The sequence below is a fragment of the Neospora caninum genome, chromosome XII (genome assembly GCF_000208865.1).
Source record: "Neospora caninum Liverpool complete genome, chromosome XII".
Taxonomy (NCBI): Eukaryota; Apicomplexa; class Conoidasida; order Eucoccidiorida; family Sarcocystidae; genus Neospora; species Neospora caninum.
The window spans coordinates 4,907,007-4,931,409 of record NC_018398.1 but is presented as its reverse complement, the minus strand read 5'-3'; the positions used below and the strand labels follow the sequence as shown (position 1 = coordinate 4,931,409).

General features: G+C 59.1%; 2 protein-coding genes across 2 annotated transcripts; one reads left to right on the top strand and one right to left on the bottom strand.

Moving 5' to 3' along the window:
• Window positions 1–1,736: 1,736 nt before the first annotated feature.
• Window positions 1,737–9,482, top strand: NCLIV_066390 (putative CMGC kinase; the record flags this gene model as incomplete). The annotated part of the gene is made up of 1 exon (XM_003886190.1): window positions 1,737–9,482. The coding sequence occupies one exon, from the start codon at window positions 1,737–1,739 to the stop codon at window positions 9,480–9,482; it is 7,746 nt and encodes a 2,581-aa protein (XP_003886239.1).
• Window positions 9,483–11,827: 2,345 nt separating this feature from the next.
• NCLIV_066380 (Myosin light chain 3, related) lies at window positions 11,828–23,610 on the bottom strand (the record flags this gene model as incomplete). Its single annotated transcript, XM_003886189.1, has 18 exons — window positions 11,828–11,908; window positions 12,172–12,690; window positions 13,085–13,135; window positions 13,497–13,541; window positions 14,517–14,636; window positions 15,102–15,206; window positions 15,611–15,826; window positions 16,321–16,375; window positions 16,778–16,860; window positions 17,499–17,595; window positions 18,207–18,290; window positions 18,875–19,008; window positions 19,918–20,086; window positions 20,438–20,479; window positions 20,888–21,477; window positions 21,930–22,122; window positions 22,876–22,949; window positions 23,356–23,610. 18 exons carry the CDS (start codon window positions 23,608–23,610, stop codon window positions 11,828–11,830), a joined length of 2,913 nt encoding a protein of 970 aa, XP_003886238.1.
• Window positions 23,611–24,403: the final 793 nt, after the last annotated feature.

The window sequence follows — 24,403 nt, the reverse complement described above, 5'->3', positions numbered from 1 at the left end:
GCCCGTTTGTCGTATTTTTTCTCCCGAGCGTCATCCGCTGTTCATGCGCTCTACCGGCACTGTGATCTCCCACTCCTTTTTCCGTGGTGCTGTTGCATTCTCGTGTCTGTTTGTGTCCACACGTCGTCCGATGTGGACAGGTGCTCTGGTGTACTCGCAAGAGCGTCTCTCCTTCATTTGCGAAAATCGAAGCGCCGTCGGAAGGGGCGAGGGGGGACTGTCGTTCGCCCCCGTTTTCTTGCACGGCGAGAGTTCCCTTTCCTTGCGTCGGTTACGATCCAAAGTGCGTTGTAGTGGCTCTTTTTCTGTCGTAAAAATGGGGCGAAACAACCCCATTGTTTCGCAATTCCCTTTCACGCTGCCTGACGGCCGGCCAAATGCCTCGCGGTTCGCGCGCTCTCCCCCCTCGCTGCTGCTCCTGACGCTTTCTCGTGCTCCGAGGGCTTCCTTGCCTCAGTGCTTGCTTTTGTCGCATTACTCGTCCTGCAAGTGTAAGGAATTTTTCTCGCCTGATAGGTGAAGTCGGCAAAGTGGAATTTGTGTGCTGAGGTCTCCGACGTTGGCTATACCCCCCCGCAGAACCTGACTGCGGAGTTCGTACAAAAACGCCCTTCAACTGCACCATCTCTTCCTGTCCCCCGGGCGTCCGCTCGGTTTCCGTTTTTGCTCCTTTTTTCTCGGAACACAGCGACCCGACACGAGCGTTTCTCTCCGCTACTCTGGGAAAACCGTGGCTCTGCTGTTCTCGTCCCTCTGTTCCACGCGAACCTGTTCCAGTCGGAGAGGCCACACAACACAGCGCGCGTATAGCAAGTGTGCCGCCACCCGACTAGGAGTTTTTTTCACCTGAACAAGGAACTGGGACGTTTTGTCTTTCCATTCGGCGTTCAAGGATACTCTCTCAAACACTTCCACCGATCGCGTGTTCGGTTGCGAATCCCAACGACGCCCCAGGCCGGGTCAGCTTTCTGGCCCTCGGGTGGCCCAGGGTCTTCGCCTTCCTGGGATCCCATTTTCTGCTCCAAGCCTGGGGTTACAGTCACCTCTCGCGGGCTCGAGACCATCTCTTTATTTCTTTTCGTGCATTTCCCCTGTGTTTACGTATTGGTACAGTTGTTCGTCGAGCGTCGCTTTTTCTCCTCCCTGTTGGGAATTCGAGGGGAAGGTTTCGACGCCCTGTCTCGGACGCGCGCCCTTCCAACTTTGGGCTCCAGCTTGCTGTCCGGCAGATCTTTTGCGGGTGTGCTGTCGCCTTGAGTGGCGAACCTGTCGCCGAACAGACTGGTAACCCGAGTCAACTTTTATCCAGATAAGGGACGAATGGAGGAGCGGCGCGCGGGCCGGTACGAGAGCAGACTCGCAGAAAAGCGCCGGGAGAACGCGTGAAGGATTCGGCGACGCTGAATGCTTTTGTCCTTTCCAACGATTGTCTCTCCAAGCGTTAGGGAGACCGGCTTTGTTCAGGGTCAGGTAGAACTTCTCGCGGAGGTGCTGTCTCTCGTTTTCGCCGCACCCCGCTTCCCCCCATTTTTCTCCACTTCTTTTCCTTTCCGTGTCCCCGTCCGTCTCTCTCTCCGCGTTCCGGGCGCGGTGACTTCGCTGCCTCCAGTTGCCTCCCTTGGACACGGAGCGGACGAACGCGTGCCGCTCAAACCGCACCCTCTCGCCTCTTCAGAGCCGCCTCTCTCTGCGAGCGGAGGCGCCACAGACTCGGCCACGCCTTTCCCGCGGCGACGATGGCCTCCGACTCGGCAAGAGAGAGAATCTCGGCGGCCGAGGGAGGGGAAAATGCGTCAGCTCTCTCTCTCGTGAGTGGTCCCCCTTTCGCGCAGGTTGCCCGATCTTTCAGTTTGCCTGTTCGGGGGCCAGGAGACAGAGGAGACGGGGGGGGTGAGCCGTTGCAGGGTGCGTCGCCGCTCGCTTCCCTTTGCTCCCCACAGGAGGAAGAGCGTTCGAGTGGACAGAACCTGAATCCGTCTGGCCGCCTGTACGCGAATTTCAAGAAGAAGAGCGTCAGCTTCGACATCACGGTGATGAAAGCCGAGAAACTGGAGGAGAACCGCGGACAGGGAAGAGGCCGCGGAGGTGTAGGGAGGTCCCGCGCTCTGGGACGCGTTCCCTTTTCGTCGGCGCAAAACCTCTCTAAACTTTCTGCCATGGAACCCAGTGCGAGCCCCCAGTGGGGAGCTCCGGAAGGCCTCTACGGCCTGCAGCCACAAAGTGAGGAGGGGACAGGAGCCTCTGCGGATGGTCAGAGCCCTGTTGGATCAGGCGGGAAGGCGCGGACTCAGCCTAGCGGCGATGGTGCCGAGGCAGCGACTGTGACCGGCTCGGTCGCTCCTGGCCTCGGCGCCGCTGCGTCGCCGCGGATGTCGTGGGCGGCGGCACGCCCTGTGGCGCCGACCGATGGCCAGTCTCCACGCGCCTCGAGTCCAGGGAATGTCGTTCTCGTGAGGAGCCTCGCGACCGACTCCCATAGGGATTCGTCGGGTTGGAACGGCAGAGGGTCGCCGAGGCATCGGGGCGGCCGTGGGATGATTCGCAGGTGTCTTCCTCAGGGCGGAGCGCCGCATGGAGACGATGAACAGAACGCAGCCCGAGATGTCAAGGGTGGAGACGGCGACGCAGGGACTGACGGTCAGCTGTCGCCCGTCCAGCACCGCTGGCTCCCGCGTGACGCAGCCGGATCCGTGGACGTCGGCCGCGACGACGTGTGTCCCAGTGAACAGCCGGGAGCGTGCAGGTTGGACTTTCCAGGTGGGAACGGAAGGAGGGACGAAGTGCAGGAGGCCGGACTCTTGCCGCTTCCTGGCACGCCGAGGTGCTACCGCGTTACGGCTCCAACGCCTCCGTCTTCGCCGTACCGCACGACAGACCAGAGACTCCTTCCGCCGGGGTCCCCCGGGCCGCTGGCGGCCTCTCTGGCGTGTCTGCTGGATTCGGTTCGCCACCGCAGTGTGTCGCTCTACGACCCTTTTGGCCGCGCTTCGCCGCTTGTACAGGTTGGGGACCGTGGAGCGACGTTCTCTAGCCAGCCCCGCGAAATGCAGCTTCTGCCGGGGCTGTCTCCTGTCTCCTCAGCGACTGTGGAAGAACACGGCCCGTTGCACGCGGCCGACCCGCTCCTGTTTCGCGGGCCAGGGCGTCTTTTGTCGCCGTCTCCGGCCCCAGGCCGCAACCTCTCCGTCCTGGACGCGTGCGTCCAGAACTTCCAGACTCGGCTGCCGCATCCGAGCAGTCCGCCCCCAGCTTTTGAGGGCGCGCCGCCTGCGTCGCCGGCCTACTCGCCTCTGTGTTCCGGACCCTGTTCGCCGCCGACCTCGCCGTTGCCTGTGTCCTTGCGCTTCTCTGCGGCGCTCCCCTCCCCCTCGCCCTCCTCGCTTTTGTCTTCCTCGCTTCACGCGTGCTCCACGGCTCTGTACCGCACCGTGCACCCGGGGAATGGCGCCGGAGTCCTCCCGCACTCGCCCTCGTCTCTGCCGGCGCGGCCTGTGGAATGGTGGGATGTGGTCCCCGGAGCACTGGCCGGCGTGAGTGTCCCCCACGCTCCCTTCTCCGTCGGAGCGCAGAGATGGAGTGGAAACAGCGCGATGCTGGCGCGCTGTGCGGAGACCCTCCGTCTCCACCACGGCGAACAGCTACGCCAGCTCCAGGCCCGACTCCAGGAGCAGATGGAGAAGCGTGGAAACGTGGGGGAGAAGCTCGGCGACGCGACAGACGGACGCGACGCGTGGCCGGACCGCGGGGAGCTGTCGGCAAAGGCCTTCACGCCGTTCGATCTTCACCCCAAGCAGTTGTCGGCTGCGCGCAAGATGTACGCGATTTCGGCGCAGCCGCGCCCCACATCGCATGCACGCAACGAGGCGATGGGACGCCAAGCGGGATTCGTCTGTCGGCGGGCGTATTCCGGGCATCCAAAGGACGACCCCCAGTTCCAGGCGTTCTTCCAGCGGCCGCATGCAGGCGCTCCGTACGCCGCGCCGTTTGGATCGCCGATGCTCGCACCGGGGCTCTTGTCGCGGATGTTCTCGCGGCACGCAGAGCAGACTCCAGACTCGTGCGCGGCGAATGCTGGGACGCTGACCGCGCCTACAGGGCGTCTTTCGGGAAGGCTTTGGGAGTCGAAGACTGTGCAGTTTCCGCGGCCGCCAGAGGGCGGTTTCGTGCTCCAACCCGGGCGCGTTTTGACTTCGGACTCCGCGGGTGTCTACAACGGCGGCTGCGACAACCGTGACCACGACTACATGGCGAAGCAGTTCGAGCACATTCTCCCAGACCACCTGTTCCTTCATTCGCCTCCACTGTACAGATGCGCGTGCGCGGGAGGCGCCAGGAAGCCGGGGCTTCGGGTAACCGGGGCGAAATCCGAGAGCGAGGCAGCGGGCCACGTCAACGGGACGCGCGAAGCCGCGGACAAGAGCGAGAGGGAAGGACGGAGGCGGCTTAGCGCGGTCGGAGACGAGGTTAGCGCGTCACCGTGCGAGGCAGAGACGAACCAGACAGGGACAACTCGGGAGCGATGCCATTTCGGCTCTGAAGGAACAGGAACGCGAGTCAGGGAGACGCTTTCGCAGCAGGAGCACTCGCGAGGAGGCGCGCAAGAGCCGGCTGCCGGGAATCCCCGTGTGGCGTCTCCCGCCGAGCCCGAGCGCAAGCGCCTGAGGTGCCGTCGGTGCGGGGGGTGGGTGATGCCGCCTGTCGGCTGGCCCGTGGCGTCGACGCGTGGCCTGGGCGAGAGCATCCGAGGCGAGGACGGGGGATCCGCGTCTGCGGAGGCGGAAGACAGATTCAACAGAGACGACGTCGAGGAAGTTTCGATGATGGACACGTGCTACTATCAAGTCCTCGAACTCCTCGGCAGGGGTACTTTCGGCCATGTGTACGAGTGTCTCCAGTTCGACGGTTTCACGGGGAAACCTGTTGCAGTTGTCGCTGTGAAAATTGTGAAGAACGACGAAGCGTACATGCGGAATGCGCTCCACGAGGTTTTTCTGCTTCGCATGCTCGCCCGCGGGGGCCCGCACGGCACGGACGTGGCCGCCCAGGAAGAGGGACGGGGGACGAAAGAGGAAAAGGAGACAGTCGCACCCGGAGAAGCGGCGCCCGGCAGAGAGGACAGAGCCGCGGACGGAAACGGCGCGTCGAAGGGGCGTGGCGAGGCACTGAGAGACCCGGAAAGACGCGTCGTCCGCCTCCTCCACCAGTTTGTCTATCGGCGCCACGTTTGCCTCGTCTTCGAACTGCTCCATTCGGATTTGTACCAGCTTCTCAAGAAAGGCAGATTCCGCGGTTTGCCTCTCTTCATCGTGCAGCAAATCGCCGTCCAGCTGGTGCAGGGCGTGTCCGAGCTTCAGCGCGTTCGCATCGCGCACTGCGATCTGAAGCCGGAGAATGTCCTCATTTATTCCGCGACGGTGACGGACAAAGAGTCTTCCTCGGAGGCGAATCCGACCACGCAGCGGCCGCGAAAGCCGTCTCCGACTCGACCATTGACCGGCAACGCAACGCCGCAGTCGCGTTCGAAACCCAGTGGAAACTCCGCGGGGAAACCGGAGGCGTGCGTCCCCTCTGCGGACTGCCGCAGCTCAGACAGAATGTCTCTGTCGGCTCTCAATGCGGTCGGCGCGGGAACGGCTATGCGTCGGCACCCTGAAGGCGGGGTCGGAGCGGGAGACGAACGGAGTGTCGAGAACGGGAAGAAACTCGGCGGCGTGCAGTCCGCGGACCCACGCCTCGAGGTCGCAGAGGCGACGGTGGGAGGTTCGAAAGCGCAGCGCGGGAACGGGGGGCACGAGAAGGATCGATGCGGAGTGTCCTGCCTCCGTCCACATGCATCAGCGGGAAGCCGGTCTGAAGCGACGCGGCTCCGGGTTCGTCGGGGGGATTCAACTCGAAGGCTGTCCACTGAGTTGCCGAGCACGGTCTGGGGGGACTCCCGTCGGGCGCTTCTTATGCGGACGACCTCTTTCCTTTCAGGCAACCGAGCTCCCAGTTGCGCCGACGAAGGGCGGCGGCGATCGACGTCGCCCAGACAGCATCTGTCATCCTTGCGTCGCTGTTCATCTTTGCCTGCTCCAGGCTCCGGCGCTTCTCCAAGGCGTGAGGTCGGCGATCTGAGACAGCAGCAGGCCCCGAGTCTAGGGCCAGGTGCGACGGCCCATGCACAGAGGGCAGGTGCGCATGCAGCGCATGCCCAGGGCGAGAGTCGAGGCGAGCAGCTGACTGATGCCGAGCAGCGGCTGCCGGTAAACCCGAAGGGAAAGGGACTTTGCGAACGGGGGCTTCATCAGCCAGGTCCGCGGGACGCGACTCGCGGCCGAGATCGGCGGCAATCGACTTCTGCGCAGAAACTTCGTCTGTTTATCCGAGTTGTTGATTTCTCTTCTTCCTGCGTCCTGCCGAAAACGCCGTCAAAGCCGGAAATCGCGGACATCTTGTCTCTGGTGAAGAAACGCGAGAGCGCCAAGCCATTCGTTTCCGTCTATCCGCAGTCGCGGTTTTACGGAGCGCCCGAGGCGTTCCTCGGCGTGCCGTACTGGGAGACTGTCGACCTCTGGGCCGTCGGGTGTATCCTCGCGGAGCTCTTCTTCGGGCAGCCTCTGCTGCCGGGCGCGAGCGACTACGACCAGCTCAGGCGCCTCGTCGCGCTCTTCGGGCTCCCACCTGCGTGGATGCTAGAGGCGGGGACGAGGAGTCACGCGTACTTTGTCAAAGACGCGCCAGGCGGCGGAGAGGCTCGACGCGGCGCCAATGGAGACACCGCGCCCCATGCAGCTTCGCGGGCGGGCTCGGACGGCCAGAGCGAGGCAGCGCCGACAAAGAACGAGGATCTACAAAACAGGCGCGGTCTCACGCCAGCGAGCATCGGTCCCTCGTGGAGGTTGAAGACAGTGGAGGAGTACGAAAAGGCCACAGGGACATCCGAGCCAGTCCCGAAGAGATACGCAGACATCCGGTGTCTGTCGGACCTTCTGCGTCTTCGGCCGCCTGAACGGGCGTCGAGCAAAAGTCGCGAAACCCCAGGGAAGAAGGGTGCGCTGCTTGCGCCCGCTTCAGGCGAAACGGAAATTCCCCACGCCGCTTCACGAAGGAGTCCGAGACCCGCACTGGCTCTGAGCGCTGCTGAGCGGCCTCACGGCTCCGACTCTTTGCTTGGAGCCGTCGCTCCGCCGCATGCTGCCGTGTCAGGGAATTCTTCGCAGTCGATCGCTGCAGTGCAGCTGGTGCACGGAGGCGCATGCAGAATGGAAGGCGTGTCGAACAAGAAAGGCCGGCAAGGCGCTGTGAGGCGCGAGGCGCTGGCAGACGAGCCAGAGAAGGCGACGCACAAAAGCGGTCAGGGAGAAACGGAAGAAGATTCCGGAGAAGGCGAGAACGACGGTAAGCCACACTCAGGCGACTTTATGTCTGTGCCGTTCGCGGTGCCAGAGTACCGGCTGAGGCGCTCGCGACGCATTTCGTGTCAGACGTGCTCCACCGAAGCTTCTTCCTCGTCCGCGTGCTCCGGCGCTCTCACCACTCCCTCCCTTGCGTGCAGTCGGGCGGCGTGGTGCTCGCGGTCGTCGTCGTTGTCGCCTTTGCCTCGCTTGCCGAGGTTCAAAGCCAAGCGCGGCCTGGCCGAGAGGCGGCGCGCGGCTTCGTGCTCGGGTGTCGCACGGCCTTCCTCGTCCGCGTGGCAGAGAGGCGCGGGCCTTCTGGGCTCGGTGTCCACGGCCCGTCGGTTGCGACGGGGCGAGCGCAGTTGCCGAGGCGACAGCGACGGGCGAGAAGAGTGGCGGATCAATTCTCCAGCTTCCCACGCGTCGGGCTCGTCGCGAGCGCCGTCTGTCTCGCCCAACCTCCTCAGCAAGCTGCCCCCTCGCGCCTGTTCGCTGCCGCCCCGCGCCCCGCGGCTTCGCACTGAGACGCGGAAGGTGTACGACGGCGAGTTGCCTCCACTTCCCCCTCATCAGACGCTCAGGCGGCCGAGTGGCAAGCAGCACGAATGTGTGCTCTTGGACGGCGAGAGCTCACGAAACGCGAAATCGCAAGACTCTCAGGCCGCAAGAGTCTCAGGAGCAGAGCGCACGCCGAACGGAAAGGACGGGAAAGAAGACCGGCGTGGAGCGCACCGGGGAACAGTCCCAGGACAGGGCTCGCGAGCTGATCAGCAGCGAGCAGAGGGGAGGCTAGCGGAACAGGAGACGGGCGAAGGTGAACAGCTTCTTCGCCAGCGATTCATCGACTTCTTGGGAGGTCTTCTCCAAGTGGATCCTCTTCAGCGTTTCTCTGCGGAGGAAGCGCTGGCGCATCCGTTCATTTCCAGTGCGTTGGAGGCCCTCGGATCCGCTTCCGAGAGGCGACAGGCGGGATCGGAGTCAGCGGAGGCGCAGGCGGAACGGCAGTATCGGAGATGGCAGCGTTTCCATCTGAAGAACGTCTTGTCTCTGTTGAATGCAGAGAGCGAAAAGCAGTCCCGCAAGCTGGAGAGAGAAGAGGAGAGCGGGCGCGGCGCGTCGAGCGCGCTGCGGTGGGACGCCGTCGTCCGGGCTCAGATGGCGTTTCTTCGAGGCTCGCTGGAGGGCAACCCGGAGGGACAGAGACAGACGAGGGATGAGGCAAGGCAGGACGCTTCGGCGTCCCGCTCAGGCGTGCAGGCAGGTCGAGCTCGCGGGGAGACGCAAGAAAAGGACGTGAGAGACGCGGATCTGGACGCCGCGGGGTCGCCACCTGAAGCGGGAGAGGTCGAGTACAACATGACCGTCGCTCGCGCGCGGCCCGACTGGGGCGCCGATGGCCACGGCTCACAGGATCCCGCGCGCGGCTTCGACGGAACAACAAGTCCCCACATCGGTTTCACCCGGGATAAAGACGGGGGATTTTCGAGCGCCATCTCGACGTCGTTCTGCTTCTCGTCTTCCCCGTACCTGTTCCCGCGACAAGCTGGATACGAGGAGAGAGAGAAAGCCCCTCGGAACGACGCGTCCGCCGGGCTGCCCTCGGTGGACACGCGCTTGACGTCTTCCGTGTACCCTTCGCCCCGCTCCTCTTTCGCCTCGGTGTCTTCCTTGCCGTTCCTGTTTTCCGTCCCGCCCTCGTCGATGTCGCCCGCGCTGTCCGCGCACGCCCCCCCAGGAAGCGAAGCGCCTCCCTGTCTGCCTGCAGATCTTTCGTGGCCGGAGGCGGACACGGAAACCGAGGCTCTCAAGCGCCTCGTCCAGTTCTACGAACGACGCGTGGCTGAAGGGCTGTATCTGGACCGCAGGCGAAGAGAAGACGAGCAGCAGCGGGCTCTGTATATGCAGCTTCTCCAACGACGCCTCCAAGGGGAAGAGAGTCGTTCTCTCCTTGGCCACGGGCAACGAAACTACATGCAACACTCAGGCTGGTACACGCCGCCGCCGTCCCCGGTCCACGCGGCAGCTCCTGTGTTGTGCACGCGCCACGTAGTCGACAGAGAGCCCGCGAAGGCGACTCGCGGGCTGCGGACGACGAGCGAATAGCTAGACGTCTCAAGTTAAACGAGGCAGAGACCGCCCCACACACACACACACACATCCAAAGGGTCCCCTCTCCGCGTCTGCTTTCCGAGCTCCGCAGCGTCGGGCTTCGGCTCGCAGACCTCCCGAGACGGGGCAGGGAGCTCAAGAGAGAGACACCGTCGAGGGGAGGGGCGTCAAGCAAGCGGGTTTTGGCCGCGGGAGTGTCGCCAGAAGCTGCTCAGAACGGCAGAGACGCAAACGCGAACAGGAAGAGGCGAAACGCGAGGGGTGCGGGCAGTGAGGACAGCTCTCGTAGGTGTAGGGTGTCGTTTCAGACGTCCGAGTCCGACGCCGCCGCGCTTGCGTTCCAGCGATGGGGACGTGTGGAAAGGTTAAAAAGGGAACTGCGCTGCGTCAGCTGCGGGTGGTCCGTCGTCCGTTTCCAGAAAGACGAGAACGGCGTGGGGGAAGGCGCTCTCTGATTTGGGGCATCCCGCTGCGCCGTTGGGCGAGGCCTGCTCAGTCAAAGGCGGAGTTTCCGCCCGCGGCCCTCTCTGCACGGCCGAGCCTTTTCCCGGTGGAGACCGTTCGGTGCAGGCGGAGAATGCAGAGAGATGCGTTCGATTTCTTTTTTTCTCGCACCCTTCTCTGCCGGCCGTTTTTGTGTCAGCGACGGACAGACACAAGAGGGGGAGCGGTACGGTGGTGTGCGACTCACGGGGCGAAAACCGACCAACAGAGAAGCGCGTGGAAAACAGGAGACATTGGAGACGTTTACAGCCGTAGCTGACTGGTGAAGCGCGCGAGGGGGAAAGAGAACGGACACGAGGAAGGCAACAACAGAGGACGTGGGGGCTGTCGCAGTGGGAAGAAGGGAACGGCAGAACGTGGGAACTTACCAGGCCAAAAATCGGGCAGAATCGTGAAGAAACCAAGCGGGAAACCCGAACTCGGGCGGGCCGAAACTGTTTTTCCTAGGAGGTCGTGGGCGAAGCGCATTTTTACGCTATCAAAAAGCGAAGGAAGCAGCGCGGCGCCTATAGAGTCTGACTCCGGCGCATCCAGCAAAGAGCGGGAAGAGAAGTCTGGCGGATTCTGTGTCGTACAGGGTTTGCCACTCGCCCCTCTCAGCGCGCGAGAAGGGAGAAGGGGATCCGGAGAACGTGGGGCGAAGGAAGAGACGCGACACAGGCGGTTGTGTTTCTCCACTGGGCGGAAGTTGTCACTGTAGCGCCGGTCGTGCACCCAGTATGTGTGTGTAAGTGTGTGCTTCGGAAATGAGTGTTGTGTGTGCTTCGGAAATGAGTAAGTGTTGTGTGTGCTTCGGAAATGAGTAAGTGTTGTGTGTGCTTCGGAAATGAGTAAGTGTTTTGTGCTTCGGAAATGAGTAAGTGTTGTGTGTGCTTCGGAAATGAGTGTTGTGTGTGCTTCGGAAATGAGTAAGTGTTGTGTGTGCTTCGGAAATGAGTAAGTGTTGTGTGCTTCGGAAATGAGTTTGCGTCGCAGGTGAACGCGCTTTTTTTGCAGAGGGCTTTGGCTCTGAGCAGCTGCGTTTCTATGTGTTATTTGTGTGTCTTGGCGTATGCATGCGCTTCTTTTTTCCAGAAGCTTTTATTGTAGAGTCGCAGTCCTCGACGCGTCGATAGGAAAGCGGTGCCGCGTCCGCTGTATTTTTATGTGTTTTCCGGCGTGCCAGCTTCCGATCTCTTGTGTTCCGTTGACGCCCATGATATGTCTCTTTCGATGGTATTTGTCTCCTGCATTTGTGTTGACTCCCCTTAGGGTCTGAAATGCCTTTTTGTTCTAGGCAGGCGCGCAGGCGCGGGATGTCCCGCGGCGCTCGAGAGGAACTGAAAACGTCTCGGGACCGCGGTCGACATTTGTCGCAGTTGCCTTCCCTCTCTCAACTTCAACTGAGGGGTTCAGGAGACGACATCCACGCCTTGCGAGGATTCCAGCGCAAAACGCCCCTGACTGGTCACGGGAACTCCTCCCTGTCCTTTACCGTTTATTTAGGAGAGAGGCAAGCTCTTGAGTATACACAGCCTGTATACCGTAGTCTTCTTTCCGGTGTTGCAACATGGGAAAACACAGCACGCGCCTCTCGCAGAGAAAATGCGCAGTGTGTGGCACACAGTAGGAGAGCAGACCGCGAAACCGTGTTGACAGCTCCGGCAGAACCACGCAGCACGGCTCCTGAGCGCGTTCTCTCGCTCTGATCCCCCACCCCACGTGTGCGAGACGTCCAGAGTCCCCTCCCACGTTGCTTTCGATCGCACCCACCCGCAGAAAGCGACGAGGCGGAGACGCAGAAGGCCGTAGCCGAAGACAAGACAGCGAATGAAACGACGCGGCAGGTTACCCAGTCAAAGGTGCGGCCTCTCCCAGAAAAGGCAGAGAGAGGCGTCCTTGGAGATGCAGAGGCGCGCTGCGCGTCTGTACGTGTGCTGATACAAAAAGGAGAGCCCAGAGGGAAACACAAAGCGACGAGGAAGAGCCCGGTCGAGACTCCGTCCTCGGATTTTGGGATTCTCCACGCGAGCGAGGAAAACTGCGGCGCAGAGCCACTAGCCTGCGCAAGCTTCCGCAGTGCGAAGCGTCGCAGGTGCGCCTCACTTTCGCGGAACGAGAGCGACAAGCCTGAGAGGAAAGAGAGCAGACGAGGAAAACGAAAAACACACCCGTGGGCACACATGGAACACAAACGCACCTCTTTAACCGCGGAGACGCACAGCAAGTACATGGACGTGTACGTGAAGTCTGGCTGCTTAACGTGCCGGTTGCTATCTGGTGAATACACTCCTTGCGTTTGCGTTCCCGAGTAGGCCACGACCACGTAGAAAAAAACGGTGGGCTTGTCAAGGTGTACAGACAGCGTAATCTGCGTCGCGTTTTTCGCCCCGCGTTCGCCCTTGAGTCTCTCTCCGTACTTTTCACAGAAGTCTCGGTAGTTGACGGTTTCGGCGTCGTCCGCCAGCAAGTGAATGGCGAAGTCTGCCTCCTCGGGCGTGAGCGGCTCGCCGAAACTTTGCAGCAGATTTTTGGCCACGCCTTTGGGGATCGTGCCCTTCTCCTTCGGGTCCCAGACTTTGAAGAAGGAAGCCAGTTGGGAGGCTTCGTCCTCGTGGGCGGCCGAGTCGCAGAACGCTGCGAACGCGGCGCGGTCGACGCGCGAATTCTCCGCGGCGCTGCGCAGAGACTCAATCTCGGCTAAACTTGGGGCGAGACCCTAGAGGTGAGAGACAGGGAGAGCAGAGAGACAGAGCGGGGCGTACAAGGGTGCGAGGCGGAACGAAGAGAAGAGACTGGACACAGACACCTAGACACAGGGATTCGGCCAGCCACGACGCACGTGAAAGATCAAACAGAAGACCGATGTGCGGCCACAGAGGGCTTCGAGGCGAAAGCAAGAGAGACAGGGAGAGTCGGCAAAGAAGACGTGCTCCGGGAGAGAGAGCAGAGGCAAGAAGGCAGAGAAGGAGAGAGCGAAAGGAAAAGCGCCGAAGTATCTACGACGATAGGCACGAGGTGAAACAGAGACAGCCTCTCTCACTCGACGCGTGTTTTTCGTCCTAGGGCCGTTTCCATGGCTGCTTGCCTCTCGGGGCGCTCGGCAAACGTACCAATTTACGAGCTGCCTCAGCCGCTTGGTCGACAGAGATCGTTTCGGCGCCCTGAGAAGAAGGAAAAGCCCAACGGCAAATTCGACTGGTTTCTACACGGGCAGTGCAGACAGACAGACACACGTACGGCGCGAGTGTGGTGGGATGCAAAGGCGATTGAAACGGGAACAGACGGGGCGTTTCGATTTTCAGATTCGGCGCTCGAAAGACGCGAGAGGGGTGGACTGAAAAGGGATGATCGACTTGCCTCCCTGAGACGCCCTTCTGGCTAGGGTTTTGTCTTCTAACTCTCACGATCTTTCCCGCCATTCTTCTAGCTCTGTGCTGCTGCAGTCTACGACGGGGTGCGTTGCCGGCTGGGGGCGCTTGCGCATGCGGAAACGGCGGAATCCTCGCTGTGTCAATTTCGTACCTTTGAAGCCGCGTCAAACTGCGACTTGATGGCGTCTTGAGTCACCTGAAAGAGAAGCGTAGACGGTCGCACGAGCGTTTTCTCGGCAAGAAACCGGCTCTCACATTGGGCGCTCGCCCAGCGGTTCCCGTTTTTCGGCCCAGACAACCCCGGTCTTCCGGGGCGAGATTCATCTTATATGGTAGACTCGCTACGATCTTACATCTTACTACCACGGACGGAAAACAAAGACAGCAGAACGAGGGTACAGACACAATACCGACGCCCGCGGGGACGGGTCACCAAAGAGGGGGTAGCGCAGCGGGGGAGAGGAAGCGAGAAAGAGGGAAAGGCGATTGGCAGACCCGAAAACGGAAGAAAAGGAATCCAAAGACGAGGCCGTCGAGGCACCTTTGCGACCGAGGAAGGCAGAGAGAGCAGAGAGGCAACAGGAGGCGGCGCTTGGACGAAGAACGAACGTCAGAGGTGGACACAAGGTTTTGAGACGAACGCCAGGAACAGACACAGCAAGAAACGGTCGGCACACTTGCCTGCATGTGGCTAGCGCGTCTGACACTCTCGCCCTTTCCCTGAGAGGACAAAAAGCAAGCACGGAGGGAAGAAAAAAGCGCGCATGTGAGCCTTCTCCGCGCGAGCTAGCTTTCGCGTCAAACCCCTTGGCCTCGTCTCGAATATCTCTCTTTTTCCTTCGTGTTTCTCGCTTCTCCCCTGCCCCGTGCCTCACGACGCTCGAAACGCTCCCGATAGGCGAGCGTCAGCCGGCGCAGAACGCGAGCGCGCTCTTCAGGCTCAGCCATCTGGTTCGGCGCTTCCACGGCGCTCTACTTCGGCCAATCAAGTCAAATGGAACGAACTCTGAAACCCGAAACCCTCAGAGCTGATTCTCTAGGCACCGCCTTCTCGGGACGCGCTCCGCGCGGATTTGCTGGAAACACCAGACGGGAACTTGGGTGTGAAAGTGTCGAGACGCAGCTGATTCCGCCAACCGCAACTTCAACTTCGTTCTTTTTCGTTTCTCACATCCGCAGTCGAGGGCCCTCGGCTGGAGCTGTCTCGTCGATCAGCACCCGCTTCGTCCGGCAGAGCGGCGCCGAACCCGCCTCCGAGCTCTGCGCCGTGTTCCGCATAGAAGGCGCGAATCTGAATCGAACGTGTGAAGCGTGAAGAAGAGTGAAGAAAGAAAACGAAGAAGGATCGTGGGAAAGAAAAACAAGGAAAGTGAAGGAAGAAAGGTGAAGAAAAGTGAAGAAGGGAAAAGGAGGAAAGCGAGCGCATGTAAGAATGACATGGACGCGAGGGAGACACAGCAGCCGCACTCGACGCTAACGGGAACGCAAACACGCACGGGAATGGCAACCTCGCAGCCCAGAGAAAAACGCGGCGAGAGAACACCGGTGTGCGGCCTCCCGCTTCTCGCATGGCCTCTACGCGTTTCTAACTCAAAAAACAGACAATCTGAGTGGAAGGGGCTACGACAGAAGAACAGAATGAGGAGCGCGGGCGCACTCTCAACAAACCGGCGCCTAGGAAGAACACAGCACACCTAAGGAGAAGATGGAAAAGGCCGGGAGACAGAATGGAAAGCATCGGGCCTCCAAAACTCACATTTCGGGCCAGCTTGCCGAGGACGGTGAGTTTGCCTTGGAAGGCCATGATGTTCTTCAAGAACTCCTGGTAATTCGACGACTGCTCCTTGAGATGCGATTGTTGCTGGGAAGGAAGCGCAAAACGAAACACCAAGATACCAACGTCCAAACGACTTCTTCGCTTGGAGACAGCCTCCCGCGCGCTTTCGAACTTCCTCTTGGCCTCGGAACGCCTACGACACACGTAGCTAACGCTGCGTTTCTCTGTCCCCTACAGGGTTCCACACACGCAAGGTTTTATCCCGTTCTCTTTGTGTGGTTGCGCGTCTGTGTGCATTTGGGCGCAGTTTCTAGCCTTTCCGCGTGGCCCACGCGATTTCTTTTTCTCGGGCGCGGAACCCACAGAGAGTGGACAGTTTCCTGCATGCGCACACGCTCTTGATGCAGAGCGAGTTGCGCCTCTCCCGCCCTCTATCTGCTCCCTCTCAGGCGGTGCGTTGCGCAGGTCTGAGTCTATCGTTTTCTCACCATGTCAATGATGTTTCGCATTTTTTTCATTTCGCGAAGGCGCAGCGAGCACAGGGAGCGGTACCGATCCACCTGTTTCTCTTCGTGGAGCTTCTGCTCCCTCAAGGCCTCCAGCTCTTTGTCTTTTGCCTGGATGACTCGGTTCCTCTTCTCCGTCTCTTGCTTCAACTTCTTCTGCAAAGCCTGCTGGTCTTGCATCATCCGGTGCTGGGCTCTCTGAAAACCAGTGGAGAAAAGCACAGCACAGGGAGATCTAGAGTGGACGGAGAAGGGAACACTGAGACAGCGAAAAGCGGAAGATGGAGTCGAGGGCGTCGGTTTATCAGTCTTGCTGCAGATCTCCCAAGAGGAAATGGGCCGGAGGCACCACCGGGGGCGGGACGCAGTCGGGAGTTCCACACGCAGCAGCAAAAGGAGACGGAGGGAGAGGAACGGAAGAGCGAAAGCACGGCGGCAGCGACTGGCAGCAAGAATCCATATCCGGAGAGTCTTTTGCTCGGCGACTCGTGGAAAATGGAGGAAGCCTCTAGATCGCGATGTGGAGAAAGGCAGGAGACTCTCGCGTGTGTTTGCACTGGTGAAAGGAGACTCGGAAGGACGCGCGACGACTCTCCGCCTCTTGTTTCCCCGATTTCCCAGGAACACAAGGCTTTCCACATAGAGCCGTCTTGTGTTTTTTGTGTGGCACAAAACGCTTCGAAAAGATGTACCCCAGCGGAGTCCTTGATCTGCCGGCGATCCTCCGTCACGTCTTCCAGCTCTTGTCTGTACAGAACGAGAAAGCGAGACACACAAAAAGGTTTTCTGCCGCAGACTGCGAGGCCTAAATGGAGGTCGAGAAGAAGAAGGGACGGGACAAGAAACAGGAGCCGCGGAGAGAGTGGAAGAAGCATAGCGACGCAACATCGAAGGGAAGCGGTACCGACATCCGGGGGAGGCGAGTCCGAGAGAGAGGAAGGCCCGCGAGAATGGGGAAGGGCGGAAAGAAGACGATAAGGGAGAGAGGATGCGAACCGCGGGGGGAAAGACGCAAGAGTATTGAGGCAGCGGCAGCGCACCAAGGGCGAGAGTCGCAGAGACTAAAGCGAAATCCTGAAACGCACACTCGAGGGGAAACGTAGAGAAATGAGAGACACACAAAAGACGACGGGACAGGGGCTCGCGTACTTGTACAGAACGAGCTCGGCACAGCGTATGTCCAAGTTGGCCTTTTCTCTCCGAAGCGCTTCGAGCAGTCGCAAGCGGTCTTCCTGAGAGAAGAGAGGCAAGCGCGACACCGAAACTGCGGTGGATGAGAAGCGAAGAAGGTGGAGGATGCGGCAGAACGCGAAGAAAGCGTTGCAGAAGAGAGACAGCGAAGGCAGAAGAAAGACAGCCACGACGAATGAACCACGCAAGAGACGCGGCTCACCAACCTGCGATGCACAGGCGTAGTTCACTGTCTCTCTGCCACTCGAGGCATATGCGTGTATGTTTGTTAGACCAAAAAGTCTCAGAGAACAAAAGGCAAGAGACGAACGCCGACAGGAAGAGGGCAGATGTCATCTCAGTGTACATATGCAGACGAACACAGTCTAGATGTTGCTGTGACTGCGTGAGACAAGGAAAAGTCGCTGTGGGAAGGCAAGACGCTGGGGCCGGAAGGAGACGAAGAACGGCAGAGAGATGTCGGCAGGCGTTTTGCGCGAGACAAACAAAGAACGGAGCTGTTTTGCATCGAGCATTGAAAGAGAGGCGTTCAGGGGGAAACGAAAGCGTCCTGGCGAGAACGCGGCGAGTCCGATGGAGACTCTCCACAGGGGCAATTAGCGAGACAAAATTCATCAGGGGAGACACCATAACCAGCGCAATCGAGGAAAGTGTGGAGCACGCGGATCGGGCGCCGTACTCCCAGACTCAAGCAGCGGTAGTGGAATTTCTCCAGCTTGATTTGGTCCTCATGGTACGCCTTGTTGTCGATGAACATCTTCTTCTCGTATTCCTCGCTGCAGCGGGAAAAGGCGACAGAACGCACGATCGACTTCTCGGTAAAAACGACTGATTTCAAGACACTCGAGCAGCTCGACCCGTTGCTGCAAGATGCGGAAACGGGCGCGAGCGGTTGAGCACGCACACTGTGGACACAAAGCAGAGGGACAAGTCGACAGAAAGGCGTGGACCACCACAGAGGGCAAGCGGCGCAGGGATGCAGCGACAGAAACGGTTTATCGTACAAAAACAGAGAGACCAAGACAACAAGCAGGCATCGGGATGAGACAGACCAAAAAGAGCGAGCGGAACGCGCATTGAAAGCTCGATCCTTATCGACGCATGCACAACACGTAAAAACAAAGGGATCTACGTCTGCAAGTGACAGGAGATGAGCACATGCATGCGGAGAGGGGGAAAGCACAAAAAGGCGCAGAAAAAGGTGCATTTACAACTGCGTAGACAGAACCGGTGAAGACTGCTGCAGAAACAAAGCAATATCAGCATATACGGCACCCGCGAGAACGCGCCTTTTAATACATTTGGATGCTCTGACGGCAGCAGACGAGACAGCAGATTTTTGAGTGGGAAGAGACAGTCAAAAGCGCGTCCTGGTTCCTCTCCTTACTACTTCTTTTTCACCTCCGCCAGCTCCTGCTTCAGTGCCTGGATTTCCTCTGCTTGCTGCTCTGCGACCTGGGCCGCTTCTTCCCTGAAAAGAAAGAGAAATAGACAGTCTTCGTGCGTCTCCTTCCCCTTCTCCGCGCTCGACGGACACACGAGATTCGGCTACCGTTCGAGGTACCTTCGTTCCTGCCAGGAATCCCCACAAGCAGAAGTGAGGTGACGCGACACTGAGAATCTCTTCCCTCGTCCTGCACGGACGCGACGTTCACACCTTTCTCTCTACAAGCAAAGATACACTGGCATGTGTATATACATCTCCGTATATCTGTGCACGTGTACCTAATATATACATATATATACATATACATATACATATATATATACATATATATATACATATATATATATAGTTTGATGGATAGGTCGACAGATAGAGAGATATATAGACATAAGAGGTATGCATGCGTGCACCGACGCGTTTGGCACAAATATACGTAAGGAAGTATTTGTAAGAATACACTCGCACGTGTTTGCAGGGGAGTATATCTGTAGATGCGTCAGCAGTACACATGCGGTGGCAAGATCTCTGGAAGAGACAGCGGAGCGGCACGAGATGTTCTCCGTCGCGTTGTCGAGTGTATGCCTCATGGGCCTGAGCATGTCGCCTACACTTGGAATGTTAGACGCGTTTCGGATCTTTTAATGATTGCAACTTTCTTCTGCTCTTCCTCGATTATTTCGCTCCCAGCCTTCACCGTCGCTTGCAGGCTGCGTTGAATGCGGAGGTGGTCTTTCAGAGCCAGCTGCAGCACGAGAGAAGGCGAGAGAGAGAGAGCGGCATTCAGAGTGCATTTTCAAGGTCTGTTTCGTCCCGTTTTCCCTTCCCCTGAGCCCCAAAATGCTGCGACGAGAGCGAAAAGAACGCGAATCTCGGGTAGGGCCACCGCAGCGGAGAGTCCCGCCCTGTGTTTCGGGTGGGCGCGGAAACACCAGGCACTTTTTCCTTCTCTCTTCAAACCGAAGCGAAACGGGAATTTGAAACGTGAACAAGAACCTTCAATCGCTGCTACCGGAAACCCTTTCTGGAAAGGACGCGCCGAGCTCTTCGGGCTTACAAACGCGGCACTCCCCGGAACAAACAAGGAAACGGAGAAAAAAGCGCATGGACGCTCGACCGTTGGGGGAAGCAGCTCAGTCAGATTTCTTCGGGAGAATGGATGCGCACACGGAGTCCGAGCTCTCGACGTGAGCGGTCAAAGCGTCGATTCAGCTGGTTGTCGCATTCGCAAAATTCGTCGCCTTCCCCTCGAGAGTAGCCATTGCCAATGCCATCCCAAGTCACACTTACGACCCTCTTTACCGTGTCCCTTTCTCCTTGCTCAAAACGTGCACTACATATACGCGGGTGATTTCGCAAACACAGAGACACACGGACTACGTAGAGAAAAAGACCACTATATAAAATATATATATATATATATACATATAAACATCCTGAAATATGCAACTACATCTATATGCAGCGGTGGACAGGCAGACATGCACATATACATATATATATATATATATATATATATTCCGCGTCAACGAGTTCTCTAACTTGTTGTGTGGATTGCGGCAGCGCGAGCGTATCGGATTCCCTTTTCCGTGAAACGTCCCTGCTATCGAGGTACGGGTTGGTTTCTGTGGTGTGTCGCGTCCGAGTCTCTCACCCTAACGGCGGCTTCAGTCTGTTTCAAGCGCGCCTCTCGGGCAGCGATGTCCTTCGCCATGGCCTCTTTCTCTTTGCGGGCTTGCTGGAGCTTCTCCTCCGCACACGCCTTCGCGGTCTGGAGTTTCTTGATCATTATCAGAAAAGATCGACAGTCCAGTTCCAGCATTCTGCACCAACACAGCGCAGCGATACCGGCAAAAACCGCGTTCTGCGCAGTGTTCCTGTATATGCGTCCAGCTGCTCATGCCGACGGGGTCTGCGCGTTTTAAAACCTGCGTCCCAGGAAGCCAACCCCCCTTCCCCATTCTCGCGCCGCAACATCGGCGAGGGCTTCCAGGAAGGCCTATCGGAAACCTTCAGAGGCTGGCAAGTTGCCAGTCCGCTCCACACCCTGTCTCACCCCCACGGGGACTGTCTCTGCGTGTCCTTAGCGAAGGCGAATCCAAGCAGCATGTGCAATCCCCAAAGCTGTCACATCGAGTGAGCCGAGCTCCACTGAGGGCGCGCAAAAGGCGTACTTGACGCGTTGAGACGGCGGGACCCGCTGAATGTCGAAGAACCTGAAGAGGCGAGCGCACCGCCACGACAAACGAACACGCCCGGCAACGACACGTGCACGTGCGGACCAAAGAGACGCGTTTAGAGCTATCTGGGAAGGCGGAGCCTTCTGCGTCTCCCCGTAGACCGAAAAACGGGCGAAGGGTGCATCGCATAACAGCGCCTCGAAGAAAGGCGTGAAAAGTGTCTTTCCCTCTCGGTTTTGGTCTCCTGTCTGCAGTCCCGCACGTGTCCTCCCGTCTCGGCCTCTGTCGTCGCTCGCGGTGCTGTCGGACACACAGCCCTCGCGCGCGCACTCTCTCTCTACGCACGCCCGCGTCCACCTGCTCGGTTTCTTCCCCTGCGGATCTGTGTGCGCGCCCTCTTTTCGGGACATTAGAGTCTCTGCTTGGGTCTGCAGTCTCGCTTACTGGGCCATGGCCTTCACGTCGACGTGGCAAGCGTCGGTGGCGAATCCCTCGTTCTCGGCGAGCATTTGCTCGAGTTCTCGCTGTTCGTCAGAGTCGAGATCCAACTCGAGGGAGTCCCCGGCGGCCTTCTTGCGTCCTGCGTCCTCGGCCTCGCGCAGCACTTCTTCCACGTCCGCGAGGGCCTCCGGGCGGCGCAACGCAAACATCGGCTCGTCTGCGGGATCCATGAAGATGGGACGACGCAGGCCGCCTGCCGCAGGCTGCGGCACTGCCTCCGGCCCAGCCGCACACGACCAAGCGCCCTGTTTCAAGAACCACTGGACTGCCTCTGGCCCAGCCGTCTGTCGTTGCTTTCGTCGCTCCCGTTCGCGCTTGCGGATTTCGCCGCACGTCAAACCGTTCAGCTCGGCGAAGTTCTCGCAGTCGCGTGCATGCGCGCCTGCCAGCGGGTTCGAAAGCGGAACGTCCGGGTACGGCACCGGCGACGCTGGACTCGGGCCGCGGAAACACGGCGCCTGGCGTCCCAAGGTCGCCGGCAAAAAGTCGTTCTCGTGCAGCGCCTCTCCCCACTTGCGAATGTGTTCAACTTGCTGCAGAGCACAAACAGGAAAACGCAGGGAGCGAGGAGCAATCGGCGAAAAAAAAAAACCGCGAAAAGACTTGCAGACTCGCCTCGCAGGCACACGGGCGAGAGAGACAGTGAGACAGAGCGACAAAGAGACAGAGAGACAAAGAGACACAGCGGGAGATCGAAACTGGCGGCAACGCCACAGATGCTTCCCCTTTTGCCTATCTAGGTACATGGATGTACATGTACGCATGTGGTCCGAGGGCGGACTCACAAGAGAAAAGATAGGCGTTCTCTTCTTACACACGTGCACACCCTGTTCAACACACTGGTGCAGACAGACGCGCGAAAACACAGCGATAAGGGGAGTTTGCATGTCGAGCGGAAATGCCACATGGTGAGCCGATTCACGCGTGGGCCGGAGAAGAGTGCAGCCAAACCCGTCACTGCCAGGAGGGCGAAAATGTTTCCTACGGCTTTGAGTCTTCCGAGAGTTGCATCCTGGGTATCGACCGGCCGCCTCTCCCGCCCTCTTTGCCAAAACAAGTTTCCGAGGTCTTCGAGGAAACCTCCACTTGGCGGATGTTCTGACTCCTCCCTTTCTCGCTGGCCGTCGGGTAAGTAAGACAAGTCGATCTCCTTCCGCAGATTGATGCGGTGGACGAGACTGCATAAGAGAAGCGAAACGAACGTGAAGAAAAACAGAAGCTGCAACCACAAAAAGGAACCCGAGAAACGGCCACGCCCTGCTCCAGTCTCAGCGTGAGCTCCGAATTCAAACAAAAACGGCTTGGCATGGCCTCGTACAACTAAGACACTGCCGCTTCAAGGCTGCAGGGGAGAAGAACACCTTCACGCACGTCTCTCGGTCCAGCAGCAAACAAAACCGTGCGCACAAAACCCCACTGGATGAAGATATATATGTGGATGCATATATGGAGATAGCGATGTCCATCCGCAGGCGAAGAGACTAGGTGTACACGCATACAGGCATTTGTGTACGCATGCGTTGACGTGCCCATGGATGTACAGAGGCGCGCCGCTGTCGACAGGCATGTGAGAAGACGAAATGTGTTTCGGTTTGATCCGAGGCATTGATTCGCAATCTCGTTTTGCGCTCGTGAGTGTCTCTGAATAACTGGCTGAGTGTTTCGGTGGCGGAGGATTATCCCCTCAACTCTTCCAAACGGCAAACTCCCAGAATCCCTGTGGCCTTGACCTTCTCGTCCTTGTTTCTCCCTTTTGTTTCATTCGCTGCGAGTGTTAGTTGCTTTCGGTCCCTTTTCCGCCAGTTCTGAGGCATCCCCCTCTTCTTCGTTTCCTCTCCCTTCTCTTCTGTCGTCTCTCCTTGCCTCCTGCATCAGCACGGCTCTTTCTTCTCTGCTTTCTGTCTCGTTCTTCTCTGCTTGCTTTCTCTTACTCCTGAGTGGCAAGCGCACTCTGGGGATCGCGCCGTGACACGGCCCCTGCGCGGCCTTTCGACGAGTCCAGTTGCTGAGACACACCGGCGCGGACAAGCGAGAAAAAAGTCAAACGAGAAGCGTGCCTCACGACGCACCACACTGGCGAGCAAAAGAAACATGCAGAAAAGAAAAAAGCGACGGAACAGGCACCGCGTCGCGCTGACGGCGGACGCTGCATCCCCGTTCGCAGACAGGCCCCCGGATTCGAGGACGTGTACGCGAGAGCAAGAACGCATGCGAAGACGAAAGGCAGAAAAGCGCGAGAGCAAGAACGCATGCGAGGACTCACAAAACGCACCGACAAACGAAGGCGGGGACCAGAACGGGAAGACGAGCGCCGCGCTTCGCGCCCGCTGAGCATGCATCCCCGATGCGTGAAGCGGTTTCTTTCCTCTTTTCAGGCGTTTTGCCTGCGTCCTCCTTTTGCGGCCACTCACCAGTCTCTGAAAGATAACAAAGTTGTGTTCGGCTTCGCCGCCGCCCACGAGCGGATTGAACGGAATGTGCGCGGTTTTGTGCGGGAGGTTGGCGGAGGCGAGGGTCCCTCGAGACGCGTTTGTTGCCTTGGCTGCAGGCGCCGCCTTCTTTCCAACCGCCCACTTTCGGAACGTTTCTCGCGTGGCGGCTGCACCAGGCGCCTTGGGCAAATTTCCGGCCTTGCGCTCTCGCGCTCCGAAGGCAGGATTCTCCATGGCGAGAAAACAGAAAGCCAGCAGCAGCGAAAACGTAAGGCCCGAGGGGGAGAGACACGGAAGGAACGGCCGAACAGTGGGAACAAAGAGAAGAGGAGAGAAAAGTGGAGGAGAGGCGACGGAAGGGAAATGACTGGGTGACAGAAGGGAAAGAGAGGACCGGCGAGAACAAAACAGGCTTCGCACAGAAGGAAGCAGAGATCGAGAAAGCTTCTCGTGGCGTTTGAAAACGCGAGGTCGGGATCGCGTCCCTTTCAGTCGCGAGAGGAGAGGAGTGCTGCGCGGCCTTTCCAACCAGAAGTGAAGTCGCAGACTGCACGAAACGGACACAGGAAGGCTCTCCGTTCCTGGATGTGTGTGGGGGAAAGGCGGCAGGAAAAAACAAATTCGCGTTTGCTCTTTGAAAGCTGAGACACGACGGCGACGCTGCGTCTGTTTTTCCGGGACGAGAGGAAGAGTTTGGAACAGGAGAGAGCCGGAAACGCCAGCAAAAAGGAGGCGACAGAAGACACCTTCACAAACTGGGGGCCTAAACGGAACGTACAGCCTTCCCCGAGGTGAATCGTTCCTCTTCGCCGCAGAGGCCTGCCTCCGAAATGAAAAAGTTCGTCGAAAGGACGGAAAGAGTCTGAGGGGTCCGCCTGCCTTCAAAGAAGATGGAGATGTGTGACGCCGGAGGCAAACGCGCCCGAGACGAACGCGAGACAAGAGCGCTCCGGAGAAAACTGATGCTCATGGCAGAAGGGGGACTTCTAGTCGGGAGGAAAGGGGTCCGTAGAGCAGGAGTGGCCCA